The sequence below is a fragment of the Schistocerca americana genome, chromosome 11 (assembly GCF_021461395.2).
Source record: "Schistocerca americana isolate TAMUIC-IGC-003095 chromosome 11, iqSchAmer2.1, whole genome shotgun sequence".
Taxonomy (NCBI): Eukaryota; Metazoa; Arthropoda; class Insecta; order Orthoptera; family Acrididae; genus Schistocerca; species Schistocerca americana.
The window spans coordinates 32,183,266-32,196,222 of NC_060129.1; the positions used below are offsets into that span (position 1 = coordinate 32,183,266).

Sequence of the window (12,957 nt, forward strand, 5' to 3'; positions counted from 1 at the left end):
AGTGCTGAACAATACAGCAGTACAACAGGTCAGCTATTTTAACTATCTGAAATGTGATATCACATACAAACATGACAAAGATACAGGTAAGAAAGTAACAAAATTTGGAAACTACATGTAAAAGCAAACAGGTACTTCAGAAAAAAAGACAGAGAAAATAACATGAAGGAAGTTTTAGAAAATGATGACCATCCCCACATTACCCTGTGGAGGCGAGTCATTAGTCATTTACAAATGACAAGGCAGTAAGATCCAGGCAGTGCAATGGAATTCTTTACACCCACAAATGGCTGTATGAGAGAAGACATTATGACAGAATTTAAAATGTTTAACACACAAAACAAAATTGATGACAAAGAGGAAAACTGAGTCGATATCTTGACACAATGAACAGTGGCAGACAATATTACAACATCAGAGATTATAGCCCAGTAGGTTGACGAAGCCGGGGAAGGCCAAGGAAGAGTGAAGGCCTAATACTCAATGCACAAAAGAAGAAGTTGTTTATAGTGCATTTAAAATTAGTTGTGACTTTTGACAATTCAGTATGGATCGAGTGGAGGGGTGCATAGTTGCTAGCATGGATGATATCAGCAGGCAAAGGTAATGTCAGGCCTGCTTGGCACATTACCTGTCAGCTGCACATCTGGTTGATCTGTAATCTTTCTCGCACATCTTATAGCTTCATTTGTCAACTTTCTGATTAATTCCCTATCACTTCAAGAAAGGTCATAGTTATTGTGATATTTCAGTATAAGTTAAATTACTGCAAGAAATTCATAAAGTTTGCAAACAAACATAGGGGGGTCACTATCAATTTGCATTTGATTTGTGTTAGGTCATATTATGCTGCATATGAAATTTAGATAACATATTGAATTATTCTTTGAACCTCTGAGAAATTGCTATTTATCTCCAATGTCAAGTAAATGGAATGTTAGTAAAGGTCTCCATACCAACGCACATGCCAGTAAAAATGCCAGAATGAAATATTCATAAATCCCTTATATCTCATAAATGGTCTCCCCCTCAGGAGACACCACCTTAATGAAACACCATCCATGTGGGCGAGAGGTTTGTGTGATCCAATGAAGTGGAGGGCTATACCAGCAGTAGTGTAACTACAAGCAGGGCCTCCCAAGCTGGACAGATCTCCATAGAGGATCCAGATGAAGTGTGTCTCACAATGTCCTGCCTAGTGTCCTGTCGTACTCTATCGTGGCCCATCCTATACTCTCCCTTTCTTTCCTTTTCCTCCCTGTGATTGTGTGGCAGCAGGCACAGCCCCATAATGTGGACAGCAGAAGATCCTTGGAAACCATGACAACATTGATGCACATAGGCCTTAGTGCAAAGGCATGGACAGCATTCTTTAGTTGTGCTGAAGACAAGCTATCTAGGGGGTAATGTCCTGAAATAAAACCTTGGCAGGTGTCCAGGCCATGAGGTGGCAGCCCCACCTGGACACTCAGGTGCTGTGGGCTGATAACCCACACCAACAAAAAACACGCATCACAGAAACTAACAGGAGAAACAGCTGGATGGATCTTAAGGATATGACCTTTGGCTGAAAAGGAAAACCTGTATTGGTTTTTGGAATGTAAGGATGTTGAGAGAGGCAAGGAGGCTAAGAGAGGTTGAAAACCAGATGGAGAACTACCGACTAGATATATTGGGACTAAGTGAAATAAGGTGGCCAGAATCTGGGGAGTTACAAACACAAATTGGTGGACTGCTGCTGTACGCAGGTCAGACAGGTGAGGACGTGATGTGTAGGAATGGTGTAGGGCTCTTACTATCTAAAAGCAGCAAGAAGAGCTTACTGGAGTGGAAACCAGTGTCAGAATGGATAATAACCACATGCTTTAAAACAAATGTGTGATATGTCACTGTAATTCAATGCTAGACACCTAATAAAATAGCTAAAGGAGAATTAAAAGATACATTTTATACAGAGCTTAACGGAGCCCTTAGACAAACAAATTCTAGGGGCCTAAAAACTTTAATGGGTGACTTGAACACAAAAGTTGGTTCAGAAAATGAAGGGCTTGAACATATCAAGGGTGTGTACAGTACTGGGATAAGGAATGTAAATGGTGAACTGCTGACAGACACATGCACTGAACATGACCTAGTCATTGGAGGCACATTGTTTCCACATCGTAACTGCCATAAGAAAACGTGATCTTCTTCAGACCATGTTACCGAAAATCAAATAGACCACATAGTCATAAGCTGCAAGTTCCAACACTCTCCGTTAGATGTCAGAAACAGAAGAGGAGCGGACGTTGGAAGTGACCACCACCTAGTTTTGGCAGAATTCAGACTGAAAAAAGAGGCAAACAGAACCAAGATCAGTCACAGGAGCAAGAAAACAGATCTAGCAAGGCTAAAAGACCAACAGATCAAAGAAACATTTGCTCTTGAACTACAAAACAGATTCCAGATCCTCTCTGAAGAAAACTTTATGGAAAAGGGAATTGAAACATGTTGGGGAAAAAAAATTAAAGACAGTTATTTAGATGTGATAGAAAAAAATCAGAGGATGTAAGGCAAATCTATGGAAGGAACGGACCTCCAATGCTACATCAGATGAGATCAGCCACCGGAAAGAACTAAAACTTAAGTTAAATCTTTGTATGACAAGAGTTCAGAAGAGTGAAGCGCATAAAGAATACACAGAGAGAGAAAAGGAAATGGAAAGATGAGCAACCAAAATTAGCAGAAGAGGCATCAAGACAAGGAAATATTAAAGGGTTCTACAATACAACCAAATGTTTGTCAATGAAGAACTTCAGATATGAAGGACCAGTTAGGTACAAGGGCGGGGTGATGCCTACCACTCAACAGGCACAGCTACAGAGATGGGAGGAGCACTTCAAGGAACTGTTAAATTTTGAAGACAACCATGATGAACAGGTAAGAGATGTTCCAGAGTAAGTCAAAGAAGATCAAGATATAAATTTGCAGTGTCCCAAAATGGACAAAATTAGGGTTGCTTTGAAAACCATAAAGAATACAAAGGCTCCAGGCCTAGACAACATAGCACCACAGGCCTTAAAAGCTGATATTGAACGTACTGTTAAGATGCTCTATCCCTTGATGAAGCATATTTGGCTTGAAGAGAAATCTCCAAAGGAGTGGAAAAATGGTTTGGTCATAAAGCTCCCAAGAAAGGGAAATTTGTCAGACTGTAGCAACTGGCATGGTATTACATTGTTGTCAGTGCCAGTAACATCATCACCAGAATTATTTTAAACAGAATTAAAGTGTCTCTTGAAAAGTGACTGCGTAAAGAACAGGCCAGTTTTAGGGCACAACACAGTTGTATTGATCTTATTAACACTCTTAGGATAATTTTAAAGCAAAGCGAAGAATTCCAAGCAAACATGTACCTGGTATTCATTGATTTTCAGAAGGCCTTCGATTGCATGAAGCAAAGTGCTCTGGCAGGTGTTGCAGGAGTATGGGATACCACAGAAGATCTTAAACATCATAAAATATCTATATGATGGTTACAAACATTGCATACTCCACAAGGGAAATGTGACAGAGCCCATGAAAGTAATAACTGGAGTCCGAAAGAGTTGCATTTTATCACCAACACTTTTTCTACTTGTTCTAGACTCAGTTATGTGAAGAGTCACAGCAGGCACGAGACGAGAAATCCAGTGGGAGATCCATGAATGTCTAGAGAATTTGGATTTTGCAGACAACACAGTATCACTAGCCTAGCTGACGGATATGCAAGCTACATTAAACTTGCTGAAAGAAGAAGCAGAGACTGCTAGCCTCAAGATAAATACAGGCAAAACAAAGGAAATGATAGTAAATTCAGGGAACATCGGAGGTGCCACTGTTAATAGAGGAGCAGTGGGTGGAGACTGTCAACTCATTCCTGTATCTTGATTGTATAGTGATGGAATATGGTGGAGCTGGAGATGACATGAAAAACCGCATTAAAAAGGCATAAATTGTATCCAATACAGAAAACAGAAATATCATGTACAAAACAAAAATCCGTATTTTTAATACAAATGAGAAGGCTGTCCTTGTGTATGCCAGTGAAAGCAGGAAAATGGATAAGCTTAATAAATAGATGTCTCTGACACATCATGAATATCTGGTGGCCAGAAAAAAATATGAAATGAGGAGCTCTGGCGAATAACAAACCGAATACCTATAGAAGACCAGATGCGAGAAAGTGGTGTTGGTTGGGGCACACCTTGAGATGGAACCATCGAGAAAAAAGCATTGGAATGGAATCCCCAGGGAACAAGGAAGAGAGGAAGACCTAAGGGCACATGGAAGAGGACAATGGAAGGGGAAGCAAAAAGAGTTGGCAAAACCTGGGCAAAATTGAGGCAAATGGCCAAATACAGAGACAGATGGCGAGTTCTCCTGGATGCCCTATGCCCCCATAGGGGCCAAAAGAATTAAATCAAGACAGTCATAAATGGTCTGAGATATTAAAACAAGCTTGGGAGATGATAGCATGCAAAGAGGAGAGTATTTTACCATATGGTTAATATCTGAAATTGCCACATATACTGACATAAGTGAAGAAGCTGCACATTTACTTTTATACTGAGAACTGGCTTTCTTATAACTACTGATATGTCTCGCCCTCAGTTGCTTGGTTAATAACACACCGTTTTAGGATTCTGTTGCCATTTCAATTGCCTTACAATGTTAGTGAGATGTGTATCTGTAAACTATACTGTGTTTAGGCAAAAGAAGCAGATGTTAACACAGCAACAAGAGAAGTACCATATTTCTCAAAACTTGTCACGGTCCATGAATCCAGCTCTCCTCAACTACATTCTTGATATGCCTGATAACGTGAGACCAGTCCGATATAACATTTGCAGTGACTTCTCTTGTCAACATTTCAACATCACTGAGTATAGATTTCTTGTTGTTTTTTTGCCACATTACTTTTCACCTAGGACCATATATTCCCAGCTGGATTTAAATGAGCATAATATGGAGAAAGACTGATTAAACAATGTCCAAACATTAGCCAGTTCACTGACCTGTTAGCATGGAGTTTCTGGCTGGTACAGTACTGAAAGTTCCATTAACTCCACCTTACACAAGATGGGTTCAACTTTATCCAATCGAATATTTCTTTGTACGCTGAGAAAAATAGCTGCTTTCCTCTGCTGTATTGCTGGGACTTTATCCATCCCAACTGAATGGTATTGTGCATTGTCCATTACTATTGTCGAATTTGGAGGAAAATTTTGCAGCAGAACACTTCACAGCTGGTGAACGAGTTCTTGGGTGATCACTTTTACTGTGAATCTCATGTTCAGACATGCTGCAATGTTATTATTAATGCAACGGCAGCACGGAACACTTGTTTACAATACCTGACAGCTGTAAACACTTCACTGCCAGAAAGTATCAATTTACAATGAGAGGAAATGAATGTAGGTGCCTCTGATGCGTGACACCACATGGTACTGTTTACCCATGGTGTGGCACCATGGGCACTTTACCAGCTGAACAGCTAACCATTGGTGCTACCTAGGCAATGGCACACAGTGAGCCAAACGTCAAAAGTTGCAACTGCTTTTAAATGCACTATAGTGTAAACTGTGTATGATCAAAATAACATTGGCTTTAGGGACCAACTGAATGAGGCATTGCAGTTGTTAAGAACTCATATTCTGGAGGATGGAATTTGCTCCATCTGTCCATCTTTCTTTAGGTTTTCCTAATGGAGGAAATGATAAATGTAGAAATGAAAAAAAAGAGTAAAAATATTTAATGAAGGAAAAAACAGAAATGAAAAAAGAATAAAGTAAATTTAATGAAGACAAACAGAATTGCTCCGCAATTTAAGTAAATACCTTGATAACAAGGATAATGAAATAAATTGAAGCACATGACATTGCAAGGGTTTATTAAAATGTAGAAGAAGGGACAAAGAAAAGAAGCCTACAATAGCGCTGTAATTTTAATGGTAGATAATACTTTGGTGTAAAATATGAAAACTGCCACATTGTTGTAAAAGTAGGTATTATATAGTATCATGCTGATTCAGATGGTGATGTGAATGATAAGAGTGTTGAGAAGGGTCAAGATTCACTTTGGGTTTCCAGACATAATGGAGTATTTTCAAGCAAAAGCATTCATATCTTTAATCGTACTTTGTCATCATTTTCACAGTATATGATGAATTCACATTCTTGCTCTGCCCACTAATCAAACCTCCCATGAGAATAACAACTGACTCAGTCAAAGAAGTGTCTGTGGATAGTTTACTTGTCAAGGTAACTGGTCAAATACGTAAGAAATCACTGTTCAGGTCCAGGGCATTGCAGCAACTATCATGCATCATTTTATTTAGACATCAACACAATCACGTGTAGTTCTTATTTTTGTTTGTATATACAAGAGTGTGCTAAAAAGTAATGCGTCCAACTTTTTAATTCTGTTTGCAGTATCGGTCGAGATACTACATGTCACGTATATTACTCGACTGAGTAATGTGCACAGGCTTTTTCGCTCTGTTGACCCAAATTGGAACCATCTGCTGCTAGAGGGCTCTGGATTGTAGCATGTAACATGAACATGTGTAGCTTAACTATGTTGGTGCGTGAGGAGCAGCGTACTGCGATCAAGTTTCAAATTCAAAGAGTCTGCCCATACATGCACTACCCTGTCCTTCAGCATGACAATGCCAGGCAAGACATGAGGGTTGCAATGCCTGCAACAATCCGACAGCTTAGGTTCACTGTCATCAATTATCCTCCATATACTTCTGACTTGGCCCCACCCAATTTTCATCTGTTTCCAAATCTAAACAATACCTTCGAGGACTTCCATTAGATAGTGACTGAAGCAGTGAAAGCAGAGGTGAGGTTGTGGCTCTGTCAACGAAGTCGGTGTCAGTATCAATGAACTGGTCTCTCAGCAAGAGAAATGTGTTCATTGTGTGTGAGACTACGTTGAGAAATAAATACGTCAACATGAAGAATAAAGACGTAAAAAATTAACAAAGTTTGTTTTATTTGAAAAGCTATAACAGTTTCTGCATAAAAAATGTGGAGGCATTACTTTTTACCATGTCCTTGTACAAGATAATAACTCTACTAATGTAGATATTAAAACTATTGTTCCTGTACAAAGACAATACTTCAACCCATATAGAGCAATGCCTAAAAAATACTATATTTAGGCTTTTGTGCCATATTTGACAATAGTGGGCAAATTATGATATTGTGAGTCAGTAATAATTACTAGCATATCTGAACAAACCTTGACAATAATGCTCAGCTATATTGCTTACCTCTTCATTTACATTCCCAGCAACTGTGAAATAACAAATCAGTGATTAATTCCACTCAGTCAAAAAATTCTAGAATTACCTCTTGATTCCCAGTCTCCTGTGGTTCTTCCTTTATTTTCACACTAGAGGGGTATACTTGGACCTGTGGTGAGAGTAACACAAAGCAAAATGAGTACATTTAAAAAAGTCATGATCTCCACACACTGTTAGCAACTTCCTCAACTTCTATGCCACAATTAAAGTACTTTTCATGAATAATTAACACCACATAATTTAGCAACAACTATCATTTTATTGTCAGTTCTCAGTATATGTTCTTTTGTGCGACAGTAATTCTGGTTGATGAAAAACTGATTTGTTTTATTTCAGTTAGAGAGAAAATAAAATTATGTGAATGACAACATTATTTTCTAGATATTACTCACTACAGAACTATTCTAAAAATAAATTCTTACTGAGTGATGAAACACCCACAGCTTTTTCATACAGCACTGAGTTATTGAAAAACACTCTTATACAATGGAAGTAGTGTAAAAGATAAATGTCATGTGTATATTGGTTTTTGTAGTTACTCCAAATAGGAGTGGCAAAAGATCATCATCACAGAAATTGTAGGTTTTATTGCATCACAAATTATTTAACTTGCTCATGATTCACTACCTACAGCAGACACAATACCATTTAAAGAATAAAAACGTGCGACATAATCCTCGAATTTTCACATCAGTGAAGAGAGGTTAAATATAATGAAGAGAAGTGAAATATAATCAAGGTGAAAAGGTTGAAAGCTGAACAACACACATCTCTGTACTGTTGTTCTTAAGCCAGGCTTACAATAAATGTGAAGTCTAGCTTCACTCAATGCAGACTGTCTGCTATGCTGTCAACAAACACATATAATCTGCCAACACAATTTTTGCAAAACCAATCTATGGAGCATGTTCTTGCATTTGTATCATTACCAATTCTGCAGAAACATTCAAGATGAGGGATGCAAAGGAAGCAACAAATATTTTACAGTGCAACAAAAAGTTTGGGTCAAACTTTAAGTTACATTATTTACAACAAAAATTCCTTAATATTTCTGTAACATCCTTGCAATTTTACAAATACCATTCCATCATGAAGTGATGTATATAGAAGAGGTAGCTAAGAGAGAGAGAGAGAGAGAGAGAGAGAGAGAGAGAGAGAGAGAGAGAGAGAGAGAGAGAGAGAGAGAAAATAAAACCACATCAATACTGAATGTACAACCTCTTAGTTTTGCCATAACTTTGCTCCCATCACATATATACACACTGGAATATATCAGGGTGCATGTACACAGTGTTCTAAAATTTAATTAATGTGAACTAAAGAGACAAATCACAATTTTCTGCCATGAGTCTTATTGACACTTGGTTTACATATTCAGAGACAAGTGCTAATGCAAAAAAAAATATTATATGAAACTAACTTCTTAAACCAGTGTTCACAGTAAATGTCTCTTCAAACTTCTTTCAAGGTAACTATGAGAACTTGACTGAGCACTGGTATACCAATTACGTCATTAACACAGCAGAAATACAAGCCTTAAGAAATTAGCAACAGATAACTTCACTAACCACTTGCAAATATCAGAAAAATGAAAACTGAATAACTATCAGGAGTTTGAGTGTGATTAACACCTTCAGATGTATTGAAAACCTGAAAATACTGGACTACGGTAGGAAAGCAAGGGTTTTTATCAATGGCATAAATGTAGCTATGGAAAAAGATTGTTATAAAAACTTCATTGGCTTTCCCAAACCACAATTAGACTGTCATCTTCCTACTTAACCTAGGCCTTAGGCTATGCTGCAACTCTATAACCACAACATGTATAGTATAGCACTCAATGCAAATCATTGCTTTCCTCAAGAGATCATCATCTCCACTAGACCTATACAGGTATAGCAAAAAGACAATCTATGACACCACTCAAGTAGTGACACAAACAAAACAGACAACCACAGTCTACAACAGGAACATACAAACACAAGATCCAAGGTGCCATCTATGTAACCTATGATACACTTTTAAAAAATTACACTCATAGCTCATACTGATCACTAGTAAGTGCACAGTAAGTTAGTGCACCGGGTGATGGCAATGTGGTCACTTGCTGAAATATTGTGCTCATTGGAAATGACATCCAGCCAATGACTGTTTTTATCATAATAGTTCAATTTTATATAAATATATTATAACTGCCAATAAGCAGTGCATTACAAATTTGTCTAAATTTAGAAAAATTAAATTAAAACCCTCCCCTGCATCATTTGTGAATTTTAACACACATTATAATCTATGCATAGTGCTGTAAATGTTGAGTGTAAACTTAAAAACTCACTGGAGATTTTATTGTACTTAATTCCTCATACTTTCAGCAAAATGGCATGAATTCTGTTTATTCACACAACATACTGCACACTGAAATTAATGAAACAACAGTAAAAAAATACTAAGAAACTACTTACAATGGAGCCTGGTGAACTTGATATCTCACTTGTTTCCTCTTTTATCCAAATAGTTTTTTCATGGTCCATTACTGCAATCAGGCTGTAGGAAAGACAAGGAACCAGATAATAAAAGTCACATTCAATTTCCTTTGTTAATGTGAGATACAGCTGAAAGGCAGTATTTTCAGTCCATTACTGGGTGCAGCAGATGAACCAATAAACTATAAATAAATTAAAACTAGGTGAAGAAAAGAGTCTAATGTCAAGAACTGATTTACAATTCTCTCATAATGAAGTGTCATAACATATAATCTCAAAATGATAGAAAATCATGTTTTGCAAAATCCATCCAACAGAAAAAATGCTAGACTGACTGATACTGTTTGTGTCTGTCATTGGTTTAAGGTATACTCTACTACTGTGAGCATTATTTGAGAGGTGTCTTGCTTTTTCCCAGAGGAACTCTTAACTAGGCATACAGCATTATGAGCAATCAAAGCAACTAATGAATGAAAATGATATTTTCTACAGAAAATCAGTAACTTACATCAACCACAATTTTAAATTTGAAGAAAGATAAATTTAAATAAAGCCTTCAATTTTTGGGATTTAGTTTGGGAATACCCTAATGCAAATGATTATCCAAATGTGTTATAATCCTGTTCTCATCAATGTAAAATGGAATTTGCGGGTCTTAATCATGTATGTGGCACTTTCAGTACTTAATCTCTAAACTCAGACATTAGTCTGCAGTTTGTCTTCAGTTACTCAGTATCATCTTGATGTGTACAAAATTTAACCTAACTATAAGAGGAGTTCAGCAGCCTACAAACCATCATTTTGTCATTTGTTTAATGTGTGTTTTTGACACAGTTGCTCCTTTAAGGCTTTCCTTGTACAAGGCATTACTGAATACCCACAGTAGAGCAAATATTGCAATGCTGATTTTTTTTATCTATCCACTAAAGAAAATCACACATACTGTATTTTATACGAACTGTCGAAAATTTTTTTTAAATGTCGTCTATTTTTAATATTGGTTAACTTTCTATTGCTAAACATATTTACTGGCTCTCCTCCCTCTTAACTGCAGACCCATGGTGAATGTTCTGTTACAGTCTGATGATGTGTAATGTTCTTTGTCAGTGAGAATTGCACTTACATAGTAGCTTTTTCCACACCAGCTAATTTCTTTCTACATCTATTTGCAACACTGCAGCATTACCCTTATACTAAACCACATTCATATACGCATGTTAACACAAATTGTTGTTAATGTAAGATTTCCAGGTCTATGCAGCAGATCAAATAACAGGATACTAAAATGATTCAAAATAGCCACAACAAATTAATACATCCAACATCATCTTTTATCTGCAGATACCGATACCCAATTCCTGAAAAGAGGTACTAACTATGTGCACTAAAGGACTGACGAATACTATCAAGTTACTCACGCTATTATCGGGAGGAGCATCACATTACATCATAGCAAACGCTATTCTTATTCCTCGTCGTTCCTTCACAACAAATATTACATAACAACAGTGATACTGATTAAGATAACGAAATAGTGAAAGTGAGCACCTCGCTGTCTTCGGTCGTCCTTCCCTCAAAAATTATAAATGACTAGCCACAGCAATTATAAATGACTAGCACTTTCACTGGAGATCACAATATATAGAAACTATTGAAAAAACGTCGAAAATACAAATCGTCTCTTTTACAAAGTTACAGAGTATACATGTAGAGATTTTATCGGATGGGACAAAAAAACATGTACTTCACAAGACGCTACAGGCTACAAACGGCACATGTACTTTTCGTAATTGATGAACAGTATACGTAGAGTACTTAGCGCGCTCCGAAATACTGGTGAAAAAATTATTGATCTCTGTCTATTGAGAAATATTACAAGCTCATGGAAAACAAGCTGTTTGCATTGAAAAACATAACCTAAAACAAGTACACACCACATTCGCACGCAAGCCCAGACCATAAACAAATCCACCAACGATAATTTAATCATGGCCGTTTGTATACACAACAAAGTAAATTTCAAATATGCCGTAAAAGCCATTAAATTAATACAATATTGAAACTATTGCCAGAGCATCGTCACAAAAAACATGTAAAATGCTTCGTGTTACCCATGCAGTTACAAGAATAATAAAAATGTGATCGAATGAAACAAGTTTACTGTTACCTCTGCTTATTTATCTCCACGGTGTACATTTGTTAGTATGACACACAGTCTAACATTAACAGTCGCGACACTCACTGCTCAAGGTTGCTACATAGAGCTCACTGCTGTTAAAGTTGTCACCGTTTGACAGCTGGAGCGACACTAGCGCTCCAAGCGGCGATAAAGATGCGTCGGCAGCACGTTCGTTATGCATCCCTTTCCTACGTGATTGACGAAATATTTGATTTTTTTTTTCTTTTTGCCTACCAGAGTTTGTGTAATATCAGGAGACAACGATGTTTCTAAAAATGATTCTAACATAAGCGCAAGTAGGGATAAAAATCATGAACCAGTGGCAAGTTACAATACATTTGTGAAGAAACACTTGTAACTGTGGATAGAGCTGCAGCTTATCACATGGATATCAACCGAATACAAACACATAGATTCACAACTCGTCCAAGTTCCTGTCAGACTTCCGTCGCCTTGCCGGAACTAAACCCTCCCCCTACTATCCTCTTCTCCATGATGATCACCCCTTCCCTGACACCCTTAGTAAGGGCAATCACTTTGCATCCTACCTCTCCGATGTCTTTTCCATCCCCGATGATCCCTAGTTCGATTACTCACTCTTCCCGGATGTCTGCGATCGAACTGACACCTCTGTCCCTCCCCTCGCACCTGGTTTCCAGGACTTGGACAACATTGCACACACAGAACTCAATGCCCCTATCACCACACAGGATCTCATTGCTACACTCCGCACAAAACGCAACACCCCTCCTGGTCACGATAGTGTCACCTACCATCACCTTCGTGAAGCTCCTGTCTCTTTCCTCTCCACCTTGGCCAGGCTCTACAATGTAGTCCTGTCCACTGGTTACTACCCCAACCTGTGGAAAACCTTCCGTATCCTGATGTTCCTTAAACCTGGTAAACCGCTGTCCGCTGTCTCCTCCTACCATCCCATCAGCCTTACCTCAGTCTTCAGCAAG

General features: G+C 37.9%; 1 protein-coding gene across 6 annotated transcripts in view; it reads right to left on the reverse strand.

Moving 5' to 3' along the window:
- Positions 1 to 12,127, reverse strand: part of LOC124553586 (zinc finger protein 708-like) — an 89,102-nt gene extending 76,975 nt beyond the window's left edge. For all 6 annotated transcript variants that reach the window (XM_047127441.1, XM_047127439.1, XM_047127438.1 and 3 more), the window contains exons 1-3: positions 11,984 to 12,127; positions 9,796 to 9,877; positions 7,380 to 7,442 (exon numbers count right to left, since the gene is read on the reverse strand). In XM_047127441.1, coding sequence (XP_046983397.1) covers positions 7,380 to 7,442; positions 9,796 to 9,877; positions 11,984 to 12,012 — 174 coding nt within the window. In that variant the 5' untranslated portion in view covers positions 12,013 to 12,127. The remainder of the gene's footprint in view (positions 1 to 7,379; positions 7,443 to 9,795; positions 9,878 to 11,983) is intronic.
- Between the last annotated feature and the right edge of the window lie 830 nt (positions 12,128 to 12,957).